Raw genomic sequence first — 21,341 nt, 5'->3', positions numbered from 1 at the left:
ATGTTATGTGTTGTACGAAAAAGGGTGGAAGAAGCTGGCTGACGACGGTTAAGATGAGAAGTACGTTCCCTTGTGGTCCAGTAGTCGAGCCACGTTTGATGGAGATCTTCACTGCATTTTTGACTTCCCCAAAGGCAAGAGACAGACATGCTCTCTTGAATTGAAAATGAGCTAAATATGGAAACGATTGGCTAGCAAAAGGAGGCTTTTGCGCACTAGTTTCACTGCTTTTATAACTCCCCCAGAGGCAACAGACAGCCAAAGGGTTGTCACCTTGACACAAGTTGGAGCCACATCCTTACATCACACATTAGACAAACAGAAGATGAGACTTGATAACGTAAATAATGATTGATTTTTTATCACTTTTCAACAAAAAAAAAACCCCCTAAAAAAAAAAAACTTGCTACTCTGTAGCTAGCTGACTACAACTTGGCCGGAATATTCTCTTTCTGTACTCCGCCAGTTGCCGTCACCACACCCCCATCGATTCACGCATACTTGTTGGCGACGAGCCACTCCTTGAGCTTAGCAGCGTCACGCTCGCGGTACGCGGCGCGACCACGGACCTTGTCCTTGACGGTCTCGAGGGTACGGGCAAAGGCGCTCGTGTCCTTGTCGGCGAAGAACGTCTCAATGTCCTTCACGGACTCAAAGTCGGTGAACTTGCCCAGTGAGACCTGGATGAAGCGATCAACGACAATTGGGTTGCCAAGCTTGGCGAGGCAGGCCTCCCAGTTGTTCTTGACGTAGTCCCACTGGATCTGGCGGGCGACTGAGTTGCCGGCGAGAGCGGAGCCGAGGGAGTGCATGTCGGCGGACGGGATGGAGTCCGAAGCAGGGGCAGGCGGGGACTTGTTGAAGAGGAAGGGGAGCAGGTTGTTCTTGATGATGTTCTCGTCACGGACGAAGCCGAGGTTGGAGAGGCAAATTTCCTTGCCGTCAATGGCAGGGGTGGTGTACCACTCCTTCTTCAACGCCTCGACGGCACGGGCCGTGTCGTTCTTGATGGCCACGCGGAAGACGGGCGTGCGGAGTGCGGGGTGCAGAGGGTTGGACTCGGGTGACTCGACCCAGGCGTTGAAGCGCTTGGTGGCCTCCTCGGTGACACTACGAATGTTAGTACTTATACCGACTCATCAAAGATGGATCAGACTTACCCAGCATGACCATTGACACCGGCAGTCAAGAGGACTCTCTTGCGGAGGAGTCCGTCGAGGTAGCTCTCGCCTTCGGGGAATTCCCAGCCCATCTTCGCCACGACGTCGTTGATGAGCTTTAGTGTGAAGGCCTCCAGACCCTTCTTGATGGTCTCGTCATCGCTGAAGATGGACTTGACAAGGGCAATGGAGTCAAGGACCTGACTCCAGACCAAGTAGTTGTCCTCCTTGGCGAAGCCTTGGACAAAGGACAGAAGAGCCGCGGTGGTGCCATAGCCAGAGAAGGCAAGGTCGGCAGAGGAGCCAATGATGGCGATCTTGTCCTCGGTGGTGAGGCGATTGAGCTGTTGACCGAGCTTCAGAAGACGCTCAGGGGGGTAGTTGACGCGGTAGAAGCCGGAGGAACCAGAGTTGAGCTTGTAGAAATCAGTGTCGATATCACGGATCGTGTCCTCCTTCTTCTCGAGAGACAGAGAAGTGACGCCCTTAGTGCCGACCTTGCCCTCAATTTCAAGGGGAATCCACCAGGTGGTCTCGTCATCCTCGGGCTTGACGTCACCAGTAGAAAGGAAGCGAGACTGCTTGACGGAGATCTGGCCGGGCTCCTCGGCGACGGTCAGAACGGGGTGGCCAATCTTGGAAATCCAGGGGCCCATGAGCTTGTTCACGTCCTTGCCGGAGGCCTCAGTAAGGGCATCCCACAACGCCTTGGTCTTGGCGTTGCCGTATTGGTGGGCCTTGAGGTAGTTGGAGACACCCTTGAGGAAAGTCTCGACGCCGAGGTGGTTGGCCAGCATGCGAATGGCCGAGCAACCCTTGAGGTAGCTGATGTGGTCGAAAATCTGGTTAACGTCCAGGGCGTCCTTTACGGGCACGTGGATGGCGTGACTGGCTCGGATGCCGTCAAGCTTGAAGGCCATCTCCATACCCTCGTTAACGAACTGAGACCAAACCTGCCACTCGGGGTGGAGGTAGTCTGTCGCGTGCCATCCAACCCAGGTGGCGAAACCCTCGTTCAACCACAACTCATCCCACCAGTCCATGGTGACCAGGTTGCCGAACCACTGGTGAGCCAGCTCGTGAGCGACAACGTAGGCAACACGGTTGCGGTATCTAGCCTCGGACGTCTTCTCGTCGAACAGCACGGCGGTAGTACGGTAGGTGACGAGACCCCAGTTCTCCATGGCTCCGTGGGTGAACTCGTGCACGGCCAACAGATCGGCCTTGGGCAGGGGGTACTCAATGCCAAAGATGTCGGAGAAGAAGTCAATGATGCGGGGTGCGTGCCACAAAGCATAACGGCCCTGCTCCTTCAGGCCACGGGTGGTGTAGACACGGACGGGCAGCTGCTTGCCGTTGTAGCGGCGCTCGGTGAACTCCTCAACGTACTCAAAGTCACCAACAGCCCAGGCAAGGAGGTAGGTGGACATCTTGGGGCTGGTCTCAAAAGAAACCAGCTGCCAGCCCTCCTTGGTCTTCTTGGCGTCCTTGACGGGCATGTTGCTGAGGGCAACCTGGTCGTCGGGGATCTCAATCTCAAAGTCAAAGGTGGCCTTGAGGTTAGGCTCGTCGAAGCAGGGGAAGGCCCGACGGGCGTCGCAAGACTCGAACTGTGTGCTGAACATGTAGTGCCACTCGTCGTCACGGGGTACGGACTTGGCGGGCTCAACGACGGGCTTGTACTTGCTGCGGTAGAAGCCAGCCATCTCGTTGTTGATGATGCCCTCAAACTCAATGGTCAGGGCGGCCTTTTGTGCTTGGGGGATCTCCTCGTCAAAGGTGATGGTGGCACGCTGCTGCTTCTCGCCGTAGCTGAATTTGGTGGACTCCCATGATTGCGTCGACTTGGTGTGGCCGACAGCGATCTTTGCGCTGAGAAGCTTGATCTCGAGAGCGTTGAGGACGATTTCCTTGGTGGGCTTGATAACCTCGGCGTCGATGCTGTGGGGCGCAAGCAAGAGGTTAGCATCTCGGCCATGTCTTTGGTGTGCTTGTTGGAGCTCAAGCTGGCGCTGAAGCTGGATTTCAAGCTGAAGCTCGGAGCTCGGGCGGGATGAGGGGTAGGGATATGTTCTTACGTCACGGTTCCCTTGTAAGTCCAGTCCTTGAAGTTGAGGTCGCGGAGGGAAAGGACGTAGTGGGAGGGCCGAATCGACTCGGGGAGAACTTCGCGATCAGCCATGTTGCCGACTCTGCTGGCGTACAGGGCCTTGTCGGATGTGGTGATGGTCGAGCAGTAGTTGCGGTGGGAGGAGGGTGCGGGGAAGAAGGAAGAAGGTCGGCGGTGGCTATTTGTCCGCGAGGCAAGCTTTATGTCAGTTTTTTGTACCTTACAGTAAAGGCAGATGGGCGACAAAGAGGAGTAGTGAGACAGAGGGAACAACAGGAGATTGGAAGAGCGGAAGAAGAGGAAGAAGAGTAAGGTGGTAGTAAGTAGTAGGGAAGGCGGAAGAAAAAAGAAGAGTAGTGTAATGGATTCGATCAGAAGCTGTACCAGCTCCACAAGAGAGTGCCTTCCTACTTGGGATTATGGGCAAAGCGGCAAGCGGCAATGGGACGACTGGCGCGTGTTCGTAGACTGTAAGGTACTGTGGAAGGTAGTGGGTTTCGATCAAGGTGAAGGAGAGAGTTCCGGGGTGGATCAATGGTGATGCTCCGAGGTGAGGGGCAACGAGGGGCACACAAAAGGTCCCTGCATGGGTCAAGCTGGTAGCTCTCTGCGCTCTGGGGCTGTCCACTCGATGAGTAGGTAAGCGTGGAGTTGCCTGCCCACCACAGACAGGCGCCGCTACGCTCGACTTGGTTCACGGGTGCGCGCAGGCACTAATACCTTCCGGTACAGGCAGGCCCAGGAATGTCCCGTTTCTTTCATCGTTGCAGTTACCAATGAGTAAGGTAAAGTGATAGTAAGGCAAGGTCTACTAGACCTTTGCTATCCGAGATGAGGGTCTCCGGGAAAACGGAAGGCCCAACAACAGAGATCATCCAACAACAACAAAAAAAAAAAAACAAAAAAAAAAAGGCAACCATGAAAACCAAAGGGAAACCAGGCAGGTAGTAAGACTCACCTCGCAACGAAGGCATCGCGAGCAATCCGGCCAACATTGGGAGCCGTAGACCAGAGAGCATTAGACGTGGAGGTGGTGGAAGCTGCCTTGAAGACAGACGTATTCGAAAAGTGGCGTCTGAAGCCAATGTTGTACAAAGACGAAGACGATGAAGAAAGAGAAGAAGACGGCGCCGATGAGCCAAAAGATGATGGTGATGATGGTGTTACAAAAAGTGGTAGTGGTACAGACACACAGCCGCGAACCAGAGCGCGCGCCGCAGGACCAAACGTCCGCCCGGCCAGCTGCCCGATCGGGTTCATCCTGCTTGATCGGTTCCGCCTAGGGACAGATGACAGAGACTACGAGTAGATCTGGGATTTGAGGTTGGAGGCAAGGTCGCAAAGACAATCACCTCAGTGCATCGTCGCTACCGTCACTTTTCTTCACGCTGGTGAAATACTTCGTTGACAGGTAAATTTCTGTACGAGGACAGACTTCAAAGACTCAGGAGTTCAACAGCCCCGTCCACTCGGACAGTTCGGCGCGGGAATTAGCCTGTTTAGGTAGAAAACGGGGCTAACTCACTGGTACGAGGCTGTGGTGGCTTGTGCTCAATCATAAGTTCCCTTGAAGAAAAGAAAAAGAAAAAAAAAAAGGAGTTGGAATGCTCAACGCCGAGGACAAGCGAAATGACCTCGGGACGGGAATGCCCCCATATAAGGTAGGTATGTTTCGACGTATGAACGAGTAACATTTGCTAGGTTCAAAGCTATAATAATAAACAAACGCACAACCTCAAGTGAGAACGAATTGGAAAACTATATGGCTGTAACGTGAACCACTGTTGCTCTTCCTTCTGTTATGTTCATAGTGTAAACTTATCCCTGGCCATTGCTTCCCAAATCATGCTCTAATGTTCGTTTGGTATACACATCGTCAGACCTGATCGATGCCTACCTCACCTATAGTGCTCCCTTTGCCTTCAGACAAGTTCCCTCCCGACACTGAGCGCGCTAATTCACAAGATACCCAATGCGTCCAAACCATGCCATGAAAAAACAGTCTCGAAAGCAGCCAATCCCACACCGTAACGCCTGCCCCCATTCGATCCCGAACAAGTACATCATTACGTCGTCAAGAGAAAAAAGTCCTCAAGAATGCCTCCTCCTCCTCCTCCTCCTCCTCCTCCTCCTCTACTCGTATATATCGTACCATGCATACACACGTGCTCTTCGTCTCGCAACATTATGCCGGGCTGCTGGCGCTGGTGCCGGGCGCCCCTCCTTCCGCCGCAACCTTGGCCGCGACTTCGTTCCACCATGATCCGTGGGCCGCTCTGTCGACGGCTCCCACCTTGGAGATCTCGTCCAACATCTCCCGGACCTGCACCGCGAACTCCGCCAGGCCAAGACCCGCCAGTTTCTCATGTGCAGTCGTAGCCGCGTTAAGCTTCTCCTTTGCTGATCCTGCGGTCAACCTGGCATTCATGTGGCCCCTGATTCGGGCCAGTAGAAGCCGCAACACTGGCTCTGTCGGCTCGATGCTCTTCTTCATCGAGTCTTGGCTGGCCTTCAGGACCTTGGTTACCAGAGCTCTCAGATGCGTCTTGGTCGCAGCCGGCATGGACCGGCCAGCTTCGAGAGCCGCCATGACGCCCTGTACCGTCGATTCTACATTATCGTGATCCGCCTCAAGCACCGCTGTGATACGTGTCGCTTCCGTCTTCCACGGCGTGCGGACGTCCCGCTTGAGTAGGTTCTTGCACTGCAGTAAGATGGCTCCGGTAGTGACAATTCGCTGGGAGGCCAGGGATAACCGCACCATCCGCTTATAGTCCAAGCCCAGCATCTCGGGTACTTTATCAACGGCGATCGGCGCCGGCTGCGTGAAGCTATCGACGAGAAGCTGTGCGTAGATTTTGTCGTCCGTTGGCCGATTCTTGGGGTGGTTGATGCCCTCCGGGTCTCTCTTGCGAGCCTCTGCCAGAACCTTGGAGCGTGCAGAACGCCACGCCGCCTCGGCCGCGCTCAAATCATGTGCACCGCTCTCTAGTGCACTAGTAAATCTCTTCTTCTCATAGTCTGGTGCAGACTCAATCAACTGAGGAGCTGCAGTGGAGAACATGTAGTTGACGAAGTCGCAGAGCATCAAATCAACAAATTCTGTCAATGCTTCTACGCGGTCAACCAAGCTCCCGTTTTGGAGCTTGTTCTCGACAAGATCCTTGGCCTCGTCGTCGCGGTATGGTGCGCACAGCTTGGGCATGAGGGATGCCATGGAAGTGAAAAACTTCTCATATGAGAAGCTCCCCATCTGGAACTGGCGCTCGGCCACCTCCACGTCGAGTATCTCACCTATCATTGTGTGCATGTAGGCGCCGGGCTTGACGAGCCGCTGCAGGTTGTCCTTGAGATACCTCATCATGACGATAAAATACGCAAAGCTGGCGTCCAGGTTGTCTTCCTCCATGCTTGCTCTCATTCCCGCAAATAGGGGTGTCTGGACGGCAGTGTGGTGTTCCCGGTATTCGCTCGATGGGATGCGGTATTCTCGGTTGATGGCAAGCTCGTGGACGACAATCCGGTTATCGGGCAACAGGCCGCCGAACCCAGGCTTGATCTCGATGGGTTGGGGTTTGCTATGCCCCTTGGCCGGCGTCGGCGGCGGCGTCAGGGTCTGCGAATCTGGCGACACAAGGCTTTCGGCAGTAGCGGAAGCCTCTCCGGGCACATTCTCGGCGACGCGAGGCTTCATATCGCCAGTGGGCTTCTTTGCGGCTCGCGCCTTGCGTGCCTTGCGAACGGCATCGCCAATCATCTTCTTGCCCTTTTCCTGACCCGCGAGCTTCTTGATCCGCACAATGAGCTGAACTTGGTTGCTCTTTATGCTCTCCCGGTATTGCTCGGCGGCCGCGTCCTCGGTGCTTTCCTGGACTGTCTGCAAAATCATGTCCAGCTCAACAAACTGCAAGAGCATCAACTGGACGAGAGACTCTGAATCCCGAGACTTCCACGCAAGGAACGCGTTGTAGAAAGTGGCATAAATCTCGGGCAGTGCACTACGCAGGGTCGGTGGGGGTGTATAGTTGTTGGCTGCAGTCAAGCGCGACATGATATTCTCGAAAGAAATTAGGAGATCTCGGGCTTTCGTCACGAGGTCCTGCAGCTGTGGATTAGCAAGGTCATTACGGGGCATTGGTTGAGGCTGTGACAATCCAACCTGTTCCCTCTCCCCCGCGCCGTCCTTGTTGCTCAGAACCTGCGTGGGGTGACCCAGAATGAGAAAAGCGCTGAGAAATGTGCGAACGGCGGCCATCTCCTCAACGGACCCCGTCTCACCCTCCTGCAGACCGCATATCCCGAGGATACGGGCAGTCTGTACGAGGACCTTTTCTTGCGCCAACAGCTCAAGAACTTGGTCAAAGGACGTGTCCCGCACGCCGTCAATGGTGATGCCTAACTCGGAGAACTCGGCAACGGCCTTTCTTCTCATGAGGCTCTTCCACCACCATTGCAATTTTTCAGCCGCTTCGGGCTCACTCAACACCCGGGCACCCTTCTCCTCAGAGGTATGCGAAGAGGCCTCAGTGGGCTTCCGCGACATGAGACTCTGACCTCGCGCCCTCTTGGTGGCATTACGGCCCTTCAACTCTTCCCTCCTCCGCTCGGCCTCGGCCAAGCGTTCTTCCATCTGAACGCGGAGCTTCACCAGTTCCTGTTCTCTCTTCCCCTTCATGGTTTCCGCAACGGCCTTGGCCCTCTTGACCTCCTCGGCACAGGAAGCCACGATCTCGGCCAGGTTGCGCTCTCGGGCTTGTTGGGCAGCAATAGCTCGTTCTTCGGATAGGGTGGTGTCGCGGTGGCTGGCCTTGGCCATGGCGGCTCTCAGACGAACCTTTTCGGCGTGGGCAGCTCGGTCGGCGAGGCGTGCTTTTCGGTCTTCGAGAAAGGACGTGCGCCGGAGGTGTTGTGCAATGTGCTTGCTCTGGTCAGAGTCCCCATGGCGGGGGAAGGTCTGGGTCGAGGAACAGCGGGAATGAGCAGAGGATATGGAGTTGCGGCGAGAAGAGGCTGCTGAGTCCTTGCGACGGGACTGGGAGGGCCGGTAGAAGCGGGCGGCGATGTGCGGAGGCGGGGTGAAGATGCGGCCGTCAGCGTCGTCCATCTCCTCGTCGGAGGTCGGGGGCATGGAAAGGTCAACGTCGGCTCCCTCCATGGCTGGTGATGGTGAGCCGACAGACTCCTCTAGATTGCGCGAAGGGTCGATGAGGTCTGCCGAAGGGCGACGCATGTTGGATGGCGTGCCTGGCTTCGATGTTTCGAGCGATTGTGGTTTCGCAGTAATGGATGCAATAGAAGACGATGTTGGGCGAGGGATAAGGCGGCAAAGGTGGTGGTGATGTAGTTGGTTCGAAGGCTCTCGAAAAGGAGCAGGTTTCTGAGTGATACAGGAGTCACCAGGGGTTGTGTGTCGTGTTGTGGTCGTAGTCGCGGTCGTCGAGGGGGAACTGGTCGTGTCGCCCAAACAAGGTGGATCGGGCTGAGGTCTGGATTAAGCCAAGGTTCCTAGGTAGGCAGGCAAGCGAGTGGATTTCGGCTGTCGATTTTGGGGGGAAAACGACAACAACAAAAAAAGTGTTGCGAGGGGAGGGCTGGTCCTTTAATTTTCTAGTCCCGGGAAACGAAGTACAACAGGGTATAAAGACAGAACCGAAAAAAGGTAGAAGAAGGCGTCTGCCGGGTGAGGGACGAAGCGGTGCGGAGGATGTGAAGTTGAAAAGGCAAGAGGTTCGCATTGCAACCTTGGGGGGGAGTCAAGGAAAGCCCGAGGAAATCATGGCTGGCCGCTGGGCTGCGGGAGTGCTGGCGTTGGTGGTGGTGGGCCGGTGGTGGTGGTGGTGCTTGGTGCGTGCCGGGTGGTGTAACAAGTGCGAATAGATGGCTGGGCTTGTGTGTTTGTGTGTGTAGTACCTAGGTACTGGGCTCCGTACTGAAGTGTGGACCGACTTGCTGGGAATGGAATGACGGAAGCTTCCAGTTTCCCCATACCACTGTACAATTCACCGTCTGTCGTCCTCCTCCTGCCCTGCTGACCGAGCATTGGGGGATCTGCAAGTATGACAAACAGTGCACTATCCCCCGATACGCACTAGCGTCTTTCCATCTTTAGCGAAGCTAGCGTGCCTTGGACTCTTTCCAGCTTAGGTCCCACCACCTCCAGCCCCCCCCACGGTGATACTTATCCGAACTCTGGACGGAAGACCCGGATCCGATGATACTCTCTCTTACACGCAGTCCGGATCACGTACTTTCGTATAATTCTTTCCGGGCTGGTCTGTTGTCCTGACCGAGTCCTTTCATGAATCATCTTGTCTGCCCTGCTATCGTTCCCCGTCGAAACAGTACATGTCCCGTATCATGGCAAGCGAGGGATTCTGGTGCAAGATCGCGGGTCCATGCCGGATTAGGAAAGACGTTGGCGTCATAATCCAGCCAAGATGCCCATGATGCGACTCTAGTCACGTGGAAATGTCCGGCCCCGTGGACCACCGACAACCCACCACCGGCCGCCACGGACACTCCAAACGGTTGTGGCGCCGTCCCGGGCCTACTTACGACTCACGTATAATGTTCCCCCCTCGGCCACCCCAACACCTTCCGGTCTTCCGCTGTTGTATTCGTAGCTCGTACCTCCAGATTAGCTTGCGACTCGTGTTCCAGCGGTTGGGCGCTTCTAGTGACCCGGCCAAACCACGATGCGGCGCCTTAGGCCCGGGGCTTGCTGGTGGACTGCGCACTAACACGGCTAGTCGGTGATCGACCTTCGAGAACGATTTTCGTTCATCTACGCCGTTCACTGTACGAGCCACCTCTATCGTCTCACGGCTGGCGTAAATCGTAGAAACTTGATCACGTCGACTTGTGCATGCTTCCTTTTTAACATTGTATGACGAGGTTCGAGGAGTGTAGATTCGGGTACTCATGGGTTGGTCTGAATACTCATGGGTTTTGGGTACCCATGGGTTTTTGGTTCCCCACGGGTAGTTCGGATACCATGGACTCCCGGGCAGAGGTAGGTATCTGGAAATCGAGTCCATGGTCCGCATTCTCATACTACCAGAGTGAGTGCCTTGCGGACAAGGACCACATACTCGGCCAAAGCCTCGGGTTGACTGGCTCGAAAGCTGTATCCAGCCAACATAGGTAAGGTAGGCTACCATCATGCAACCTTGTCGAATCCATGTTCTTCAGAGCACTGGATCTCGAGCCTTCTCCAAAGGTCATATGTCCCGAAGATGCAAAGTCATTACAATAACTCAACCTGTCACGAAACAGCCAGAATACACTTTCTCTCATGTACTTATGACGAACTCGGATCCCGGGTAAATAGCTACCCTAGAATGAGATCATTCGATACGCTGCTGGGATCGACATGATGCGAGTCTACACGGCATCTGCGTGGTCATGGACTGCTGCCATCATTGGTAAAGAACCATTCCTGCAGATATCAACGCCAGACCCCGACGGCATGCCCAGACCGAGTGGTGGCAGCTTGAGACGACGCCCGCGCCGAATCCCTCCAGCACCTAAGCCATGAGATAGAGATACCCACCAATTGAACGTCACTTGTGTCTATCGAGTCTCTTCAAGCGGCCGGTATAAGTCTCTGTTACGTATTCAAGTTTACTAGTGATGTGCATTGGAGCTACCTGCGACCTTGCAGGGAGGTCAGAGAACATCATCTGAATACACTCAACCTCTTCATCCGTAACGAGTCTGCCGTAGTTAATGATTTCCGCCGAGGTCAACGTCGGTCTAAACCATTGAATCATACCTCATCTAGACGAGACGGTGATGAATAATGACTAAACTCAAGGAAATTGGTATCGAGTCGGGGCAATAACGACATCCTGCAGTTAACGGAGACTTACACTAGAGAGCGAAGAGAGAAAAGATGGCTACATGCGTCCATCACAGCCTCGTGAATGTATCCATGATGTAGTTGATTTACCAGGCGCGCTCAGGTTTGCCAGGTGCCGCAAGAATCAAGCAGCCTTACCACGTATAACCTCGAGAGACATGCTTCAGGACTCCAAGAGCCTGTTCTGCGCTTGTACCTGACTGAATGACTACATGTGTGTGTTCCTTCTACTATCGTCCCATGGGGACCAAGCCATCCGCCCTTTCCGACCATCATTCTACTCTAGCCAGACTACGAGCGCCGTTTGTAAGGGCACCGCACTTACATCAACGAGTCCAAAGCATAACTCGCAAGTCTATCAAATGACCCAAAGCACTTACACACAACATGGAGACCTCAAATTCTCTTTGACAATCAGTCTGATATGATTTCTTGCGTAGATTGGGAAACCTCAGCGGGACATCCGTAAAAGCTAAGCGACGGTATGAACACTTTTCAACAAGTAGTCAAAAGTCGAGCTCAGTATGCCAACACGGTTGTAAGACGAGTGCCCAAGCTCAAATCGAACAGAGTAGTATTGGATCATCCTCGAATTAGCATGGTCCTATTATCCTAGCAGAAAGGAGGCTCGAAAGAAACTGCAATAAGCCTGATGACGTCGAGAATAGGACGTCGATACAAGGTATATTACATGTGCGCCCTTTATCCGGCGGTAACAACGACGATGTGACAGCCTGAACGAGAACAACTTTAACTCTGAGTGACGAGCAAGATGATGAACTTCCATCTTCAAAATGCCCACAGTTAACGTCTCCGTCAGGTCTCAAGCTCGTTGTAATGCCTCATCGATATCGATCAACAGCCATCCGAAAACCTCCTGAGCGTGTTTGGCTGGGCTCTCCATGCTATCACAAACACGATTGCTTTGATAGTGTTTCGTTAAATCTAGAATAGCTCTAGTACCATGCTACCGCCCATCCTGAAGCTATCATGGCCAAGGTGGCTGAATGATGTGACCTGAGATTGTTATGTATATACCCAGCCCCCTCTTCTTCTACTCTCGTTCAAAGGACAAAGTACCTCAGCGACGTAGAGAAACTTCCAGACACAAGTGGCAATGAAGTCAGGGCTCTCGACAAATTTAACGAGCAAATGGCAACTCTCGCCGCCTCCGACTCCTCTCGTCTAAGTGGAGGTCGAAGTACGGCGATGAGCGCTCAGGGAAGTATCAAGACAGACAAAGGGGTTAGAAGAACGACCTCAAGAATAGGAATTGGCCATTACCTCGATTGGTTCTCAGTTCAGTGATAGCGCGACCTTACGCACAGAGAATCCTGCCTTCCGGCACGTCTAGAGAGCAGTATCATACCTAGAGACATACATGATTGATTGGTGTTTTCCCAACTCCGATCCTAGAGTCAACCTTGGCATACACTAGATAGTACAGATGTAGTTACCAGTACAGGTAAGAGGGTGTACGAGCTACTACGAGTACGTGACTCCTATGACACGTTGCTGGGCTACGAAAGGGCATCTGAGAATCTGACAACGATGCTGATATGTCCACCCGTGAAGCACCAAGGCATATCACAAAAACCAAACATCGATGAATAGATCCACAGTCTAAAGAGCCTCTCATTAGAAGACATCAGAGGCCAGAGAAGATCATTCAGGATATGTCAAAACCAAGTAAGCCCCTGGGCACCGGTCCAAGGTCAAGCCCGTCTACATTCCGTCCCCTTCGTCATAGCGAGCACTCTGTTCGCGATGACAACATCGACACCAAGTCTCGAAGATATCACTTGTAGATGACACCGAGGGCTTCTTCATTCCGATACCCAGCGCAGTCACGGTGCTAGGAAGCGTATTTACAATGCCCATCAAATCAGGCATTATATCACCATTGATGGTCACCACGACGTCTTACACAAGTCTCTCTGTCAACCCAGCCCCAGCCCCCAGCCCCCTCTGACCCGATATTCTCTTCGAAAATGTATTGATAACTTTTTGGAATAAAACCCCTGCTGTCCATCTCAGCAAAGCAGGTGTTGGAATAGGCCTACATTAGGCAGCAGGAGGTTGCTGCCGCGGTCCGTTCCAGCCACGGTGGTCCGTGTGGCTCAGCCACACGAGGGTGGTATACCCCAGACTTCCTGCCGCCGCTGGCACCTGGTTAGACTTCCACTCAACAACAACAAGAACAAGCAATATCACCACTACAGTCGGTGATCGTTGCTACCCACGATACTCGAGTATTTTCCTTTTCCACCTGTGAATCCAACAGCAGGATATCATTCAACCCCTCCAACAAACCAAAGAAAAAGTCATGCGGCGAAAAGACAGCGAACATTAGCCAAGGTAGCAAGCGGGCAACGCTAGGCATATCACAACACCAAAAAAGTTGGAAAAAGCGAAACAACTTCTTTCAAAATAGGCAAATTTGCCTCTTCCTTGATATTTCAACCTCGGCGTCTCCAAGGTAATATGATATCATTGGTACCATCAAAAGAACTTCCCTCTACCAGTACCCACGCACACTGCGGAGCGAACGAGTTGATAGCTGAGCCAAACATCACATGAAAGACACAAAAAAAGACAAAAAACACATGCCTCATCTAAACACAACAAGGTCCCCTAAAACGAACCATAATAAAAGGCCTCTGACATCATAGGCAGGCGGTCCCCCATAGTCCCTACTACCACGAGGGAAAATGGTATCTATTTTCAGGATACTGGGTGTGTGGGAATTCTTCTGTTTTGTTACCTTCTTCAACGGGTTTCGCCGAACTCTCAGCGTGTCATGAGTAAACCCGACGTTCGCCTTGGAGAGAAGGCCCCCCCTGTTTCCGTTCTGTTCTCGTCCGATGTAGCAGTAACACTCATCCACTTCTTGGTGGGTTTCTACCGCCCGGTGATGACTTGCATCGGTAGCCCATAGGTAAAGGTACTCTGTAGCCAGCTTTCCAATGGAGCGAAGCCTGAAGTGAACTGGGGAACCGTTGGAAAACGAGGCTGAAGGGAGATTAGTGACTTGACTGGTGAGGAATGGTACTGAATGTCCCTCGGTTGCGAACCTGTTAGTTGTTATAACAAGGGCAATACCGCGGTGGTTCTCAGGTGGTTCTACCACGGAAATCCAAGTCGACTTCGAATGAGGCTTCCAAAGATGCGATGGCCCCACAGCCTTCACCTGCAACAGACGGACCCCTAGAACAGGGCATCAGTCGATACCAAATTACCAACTAATATTTCTCTGGCATAGAAATCCCAACAGAGATTAGAGCCCAAGATCGCTTGATCCAAGACAGGACAAGAAAGCAAAATATGAGGGCAAAACATGCAGCGAGACACTTGATTGACTCGGTTCGAGTCTCACGGGAGGACGACAGCACCCGTCTGACGGACTGTCCCCCAGGCTCAGGCTCGGACCGGAGCAAAAGTGACAGACAACGTTGAACGGACACAACCACTGAGGAGGGACAGCGCAGTGATCCCGGAGACAAGGCCCCGGCCCTGTCTGGCGTCTCGACAGGGCCTAAGATTAGCGGGCAGAAAAAGTAAGAGGGCCCCAGGACCTTGCTGCGAGGGTGCTACCGGTGGAGAAGGTGGATACGTAAAAGTGTTCTAGATCGCAATAGACGCCAGAGTTGCAAGTTTCGGTGTGTGATATGGAACGGTTTTCCCTGGAGAGATGTGGGTGGAGAAATCCTGTACCTAATCCCGCGCCAGCGCCCGTGACTCTCTCAGTCTCTCTCGAGGCCCGAGAGGGATATGATAGTCGTCCTGGTGAGACGACCGGTGCGGGGGAGAGGAGAAGGGGTCCAGTCCGCGTTGGCTACGGCGGCCGGTTGGGCTGCCGGGTGACTCGCCCATTTTCCGATTTGATTCAGGGCCCGAACTTGCGGTCGGATTGTGAAGGTTCGTCGCTTCTGTTCAGCAATTGCCAATTAACCAGATCGACAATCTTTGCGTTGCGCGTTGAACCAGCGGATGAGAAGCAGCCGTACGCTAGGCACAGCAGGGATAGCGAAACGTGGCGCGGCGGCATGAGCAGTCATGCAGCCCAAACTTGACGGCGCGAGGTCGGTCTTGTTCGAGACAAAGCCTGTGGACTTGAACGAATGCCCGCCTTTCCGTCCAAGAGATATCAGGTACACGACGCGTCTCCTGCGGACGAAGACTGCCAAGACCCGCTAGTTCAAACACAATTTTTTTATGTCGAGATTCAGCCCTCAAGGCCCGCGGCGGTGCTCAAAGTGATGACGTTTCGATTACGGGTCCCGCACCGAGCAGATGGAAACCTTAGTTGTGGTACAAAAATTGCGCTGAAGAAAAGGGGGGGTTTCGCAGGGCTCAAGGTTGACGGTGCCGGCTGCATGACGAAATAATAAGGCAATTTGGACGGATCACGGATGGGTTTCCGTAGTCGCAGTACGAATGGACCATGGAGGTGAGAGAAATCAGGGTCCATAGTTGTCTGAGAGAAACTGTAGTCTGTGGGAGCCAATTCCCGCTGCAGAACCACTGCCCTGGCCTGGCTTGAAGTACAAGCGTTTGAAGGTTCCAAGCGGACGAACAGCAGTCGTCCATTTGACAACAGGCATCGGTGCTTTATTGTTTCAAGCCAGTAGAAAGGCGAAAAGGCGTGTGAGTGGACACACGCGCTTGTCTCGAGTTAAAAATTGCCGTATGGCTTCTGTCTGCGTCGTTGATTCTGGTCGTCTCCGAGTCGTTAGTGCTACTGTTTCCGTGATTCAGTACCGGTTGGCTACTCGATGAGCCGTTGGGGTCTGCGAACTGAGAACCCTGCAGATGGCACAGAGTTGCTCTAGCCAGGCGCTATGCAGCCTCAGAGATAGCGTAGCCTGTACCCAGCAAATGAGAAGAGCCGTCACTGATGAGCAGGCGTCGAGTGACCGCGCAGCAAAGGACCGAGGCGAGTCGGCAACATTGGCAACATCCCAGATTCCTAGCATCTTACGACTCGAGGAGTCGCGGCTGGATTGCTCCGTTCAAACAAAGACTAGCAGAGGGGTGGGCAGCTTTGCGAGTAAGGTAATTAGGCGGTGCTTCAAGTTCGCACCTGGCGGGTGATCCACCGGGCCAGAAGTGTAGAGGTCATTGATTTATGACCGTGATGGGGCCGAAGGTGAATAGAACGTCTTTGGTAGGCTGACGGAGCAGCTGAAAAGCCTCGCATGTTCAAGGGAATGACTGCCATGCCTAGAGGTAGGGTGGCACACGTTGCCCTCAGAGCTAGTTCACCATCCAATTGCCATCGAGTTGTTGAGAATGAGACAACCGGGCGGTGATGGTGTGATGACTTGGTGAGGGCGCCGTCTGCCGTAATCGCCCGGTGGGAGCCCCAGGACCCTGAGTTTCTGCCCTGATGGAGGATGAACAGGTTAGGGAGCTTGGTGTTCACCTTTTAGCTGCTGGTGCTGGTGTTGGTGCTGTAACAGAAGACTGAAAGGGAGCGAGCTGTGCAAGATGGGACGGAGCCACGTCCGGTGCGGGTGTCCGTGTGACAGGCGTGTCCCCTGTTTCTTCAATGTGCCGTCCTACCTAGTGCCAACTGCCCAGAAGGTTGCAGGAAGCGATGGTACTCGAACGGTCAGCGGGCGGGACGCTTGCGATGCTGGGCGCGCGAGCTAACATGGAGTGGGGATTGATACTCTGCTGAATCCTGATAAAAGCTGGTCAATTGTTCGTGTCGGTGAGGAAAAACAGGGCGGCATGTCAATGCTAAAATGGATGGGACGGAGTGGGAGGAACCATGGATGCGATGGATGCAGAGTGAGACCCAATGGCTTGAGGCTTGAGGGGGGGGGGGTGGTTACGACTGCGCTTTGCGGAAGGAATCCACCGGCCGAAAATGGATGCCCGGGCAGAAGTCCGACAATGGTCGGGGACGGGTGAACAGGGGACGGGTGAACGGGGGACGGGTGAACGGGGGACGGGTGAACGGGTGAACGGGGGACGGGTGAACGGGGGACCGTTGAACGGGGGACGGGCAGACGGGATGGGCAAGATGAGTGACTGGGGAGTTGGAGAGCGGAAGGACACGGGGTGAAGGGGAGGAGGAGGAGGAGGAACGAAAGGATGGGGAAAAGACGGGAGAAATGCGAAAGATGAGGAATGCCAGTATGGAATTGGTGGGCAATTTCCCATGAGCAATTCCATTGGCATCGGGTCCCTCGCCTCTTCTGCATTGTGGCCCAAGGCAAGGTAGGTACTCAGGCATCTGGACGAATACAGTAAAAAAAAAAAAAAGAGACATGAGGACAAGAAAGGGGAGGGCCAAGGATGGAAAACTTGGAGAAAGACGGGCACGGGAAGGGAACATGGGATATCGGGCGAGAAAGCAACAATACCGTAATCGTAAAACCTTACGGATACAAGATGGGGAGGGGGGCCACGGGGGGCGGATGGGAGTGGAGGCAATTTGCCATAAACTTGGAAATGGAAAATGGAAAATGGGAAAACCCTCGAAAAGGTGAGGGCTGAGTCGGAGCTGAAGCACGAGACGGGCGAACGGTGCCACGGTGGAGGAGGTTTCCGTTCCAGCTGTTGCCTTTCTCCAACTTTTGATTTGGCGACGTTGGCCCTGGGGACCTTCCATTGCGAGTATTCCTGGCTTCAAAGTACGAAGTACATACGGATACGTCCCCCCACGAGACCTCACGTGCTGGGCATATCTGCTACCTGAAGGTAGGTACGGCAGCCATGGATATCTCCGACCCGAACTTGTTCTTTCCTTGGGACCCCGTTTATTGTCAACGTGGAAGGTACCTTATGGAGTACACGCATCCATGCCTTCCGTTGCGTGTGCGCGTGTTTACCAATGGAAGGCGCCTTAAGCTACCTTTGGTAAGAGACCTTAAGGTACTCGTAGCACCTGCCGGATTCCTCACATATGGATTGGTGTCTTAGTAAAACCAGAGGCAGCTCCCATCCACCATGCCATCTGAGTCCTGACAGCCTGCCAAACCTGGAAAGTTGGAACGGGATTGGCGGCTCACCTGAAGGGAGATGTTTATCGATATTTCACCGTTAGTGGTGTAAATGGCCGCGTCTCCGTTTCAAGTGTGCCTGATGGTAATTGATCGTTACCTTGGGGGTACTCTTGGTGTTGTGTTGACCGTTGACGCCTAAGGACTTTCCCAGGTTGTATACATAAGAGAAATGCTGTATGGTAAAGGGGCGTTGCTCTATGAACCATGTCGATATGCAAAAGCTTGCGCTGTTGTCTTCGGCGACTTTCCGGCATGATGCCCTGCTTCCATTTACAGTCTTCCATTGTAGTAACCCAGAGCAATTGTTGGCGGCATCGTAGGAAAATTGACCAGGAATCAGCAGGTTGGGGTTTAACCATTTGAACAGTCGGCGGCTCATCACCACCAGGTACACGAGTCGAACAGAGTTGATGGAATAGTTCTAGGCCCTCGGGACGATGAACGGATTTTGAGCGAGTTGGGCAGACAAAGTCGCAAAGCTGATAAACTCTGTTGTGTCACGCAGCTACCGGTAGCTACCTGAACCTCAAAGGCTCATGTTGGTATTATTACGAATGTTTGCCGATGAAAGGGGGGGGCCCCACGCCGAAATGTCAGCTGAAATGGACGACGGGTACCTGACCGTTCGTAATGCTGGCCTACGTCATTCCCGAAGGTAAGTCCGTCAGCAAGGGGGGGGGGGGGGTTCACAGAAAAGCCAATTTGGCGAGGAATCATGCCAAACCTCGCCTCCTGGGCAGAATGGCCTGATAATTCTGTCAGGTTCGAGTTGATGGAAGAAAAACAGACAGCTCTGATGAAAATAGGCAACGAGGCAGATTTCGATGGCTTCGTATAGTAGCTTGTACAAAATGGCCATTCGAAAGGCTGGAACACTGATGGCTGCCAAAACGGTTCAACAGTGGGAGAAAACAGCTGTAGGTATTCGTACCTATGTGCCCGTACTGTGGTTGTACATAGGTACTGCGTAGTGGTAGGAGAGCAGGTACGTACTTGGAGAGAAAGACCAATGCTCCCACACGAATTGAGCGCAGAGGCGCGATTGGCTGTTGGGAGGCGTCGAAAAGGGGTCCAGACTCGTCGAGACTTGGGATGATGATGCTACATTGCTCATCTACATGGGCCCTATGACGTCTGCACCATGCGGTCCCCACTTCCCAAATAAAGAGTGAGATCTCGAGTCTGGGCAACTGTTGGAGGGTGCAAGGTACAGGGAAGGTATCGGTACCTTTGACACTCTGAATGAGATGAATTCTCTCTCTCTCTCTCTCTCTCTCTCTCTCTCTCTCTCTCTCTCTCTCTCCGTATTCTTCACGGTAATTGGTTGTGGTGTATCTCGACTGCGACGCTTTGTTGCGACACCTGCTGTGATGGCTGTGGAAGCACTGTAGAGAGCTTGCATCCAACGTCGAACAAGGAACGAGCATGTCCTGGGAATGATCAATGAATGGCATACCCAGTTTTACAGCGTTGTCTTTTGGACGGTGTGTGCGTGTTCGCAAGGTGGGCATCGTGGTCTCTGCCCTGCTATTTCACGGCCGCGGCTAATGGGGGCTTGCCCTGTCAATATCTCCTCCACTGGGCTCTTGGTCATCGGACAGCTCGCAGAAAATGCGAGGAGCAAGGTTGGCCAGGTTCTTGATAGATGGCCGACTGTTAACCGGCGCTTGCGCTTGTTGTCGTGTATTTCGGACATGGTGTTGGGTGTTGTTCTTTCGTTGCATTTTCTGGTCTCGCGATCTTGCAGCATAAAACCTTCTCTTCAAGCCCCCTGCTTCCTTGTCTCCTCCAGACTTCAGTGGTGGTAGGATCCAGAGCGGTGGTTCAAAGACAAGCCGGGAACAAACGGTACATCTGCAGTACCTACCTTCCCTATGAAGAAAGAACGAATTCTATCCGTGGGAAGGTTGCGCTCGCTGCCTTTTGCGCCATAGCTCATCTCTACGCACAACCGAGAGCTTGTCCAATGAGAGACGACGAAGAGACCCCGTCAAAGGAGCGCCACCATCCTATGACGCGGTGGACGAGACATCAGCCCTGTGGGGATTGACTTGGGGGTCTCATACAGTGTCGAATAATCTCAGACGCACTCCATCTCCATATTGGCCACACACTCACTCATACATCCAAAAACAGCATTGACTCGCACAGTACATGTCCTACACGAACACCAGCATCCTCACGTGATGGACACTGTCTCACACAGGGCTGATGTCAGCGACTCCGCCGGGCTAGCCTCAACGCGCCGATCCCTCCCGTTCTGGACGACACACGACCTCATCAGACATGACACCCTCTTTTTTGTCCATTCTCTCCCCCACTGCGCGCCATGCTCTCGTGCTGCCCTTTCCTCTGGTTTGCCCTCCCACTGCCTCTCCGCGTCTGAGTTCATGGCCAAACAATTTCTAGAGACACGGGTGCTGAAGGCTCTACGGATCCCCGTATCGTGCTTACACCGTCCGTTCGTTTTGGCCCAGGGACAGCCGTCAACATGGTACCTGCCATACCTTACTCCGTGCCGCCGCTAACTTCTCAGAGATGTGGTTCCGCACATGTACTTTGAACGGTTTAAATTGCTGAGAGAGAGGGCTGAGAAGTTAGAAACACACTGCCTTGCCTTGCCTTGCATAGCTCTAGCCATTTTAGTTTTTCAAGCCGTTGCCCAGACAGGCCAGCCATCCATCCCATCGTCTATCACGAAGAAGAAGATGAATCAAATGTGAATGTGGCGCCCCTGGCTGCAATCCAAACTCTCACAAGCAAATCCGAGTTTAACCTACCAGCATCAAAGTCCAAAATAAACCCCAAGAAAAGTAAAAGAGAAGCGCGCCAGAAAAGAGAGAGAGAGAGAGAGAAAGAGAGAACGGCAGCCGCGACACACACACACCACACCTGTTTCTTGCTCCTACACCCAAGTATCCCTTCCCTGCCACAAGCCAGGGGTGCCCCCCCCCCCCCCCCCCCCCCCCTTCTTCTTCTTCTTCTTTCTCGTGCGCGTTCCCATTCCCATTCCCATTCTCTCTCACTCCCAGGACCTGGACCCTTTTTTTCTCTTTCCCGTCTCCCCCCCTTCCACTTCCCAAGTTGCTACTCTACATACTCCGTAGTGTACGAAGTAGTGTGCTCCAGTGCTCGCCTTGTCTTTCAACACACCCCCAGACCTAGCAGGTGGTCCTCCTATTTTCCTTTTCGTG

At 53.5% G+C, this 21,341-nt stretch overlaps 2 protein-coding genes across 2 annotated transcripts; both read right to left on the bottom strand.

Moving 5' to 3' along the window:
• Positions 1-491: 491 nt before the first annotated feature.
• Positions 492-3,342, bottom strand: BDP81DRAFT_327500 (peptidase family M1; the record flags this gene model as incomplete). Its single annotated transcript, XM_060585145.1, has 3 exons — positions 492-1,110; positions 1,161-3,101; positions 3,239-3,342. 3 exons carry the CDS (start codon positions 3,340-3,342, stop codon positions 492-494), a joined length of 2,664 nt encoding a protein of 887 aa, XP_060441634.1.
• Positions 3,343-5,455: 2,113 nt separating this feature from the next.
• BDP81DRAFT_327345 (IQ calmodulin-binding domain-containing family protein) lies at positions 5,456-8,500 on the bottom strand (the record flags this gene model as incomplete). The annotated part of the gene is made up of 1 exon (XM_060585131.1): positions 5,456-8,500. One exon carries the CDS (start codon positions 8,498-8,500, stop codon positions 5,456-5,458), a length of 3,045 nt encoding a protein of 1,014 aa, XP_060441633.1.
• Between the last annotated feature and the right edge of the window lie 12,841 nt (positions 8,501-21,341).

This window comes from Colletotrichum phormii (assembly GCF_030913505.1).
Source record: "Colletotrichum phormii strain CBS 102054 chromosome Unknown BDP81scaffold_19, whole genome shotgun sequence".
Classification (NCBI taxonomy): Eukaryota; Fungi; Ascomycota; class Sordariomycetes; order Glomerellales; family Glomerellaceae; genus Colletotrichum; species Colletotrichum phormii.
This window is presented reverse-complemented; position numbering and strand designations above follow the sequence as displayed.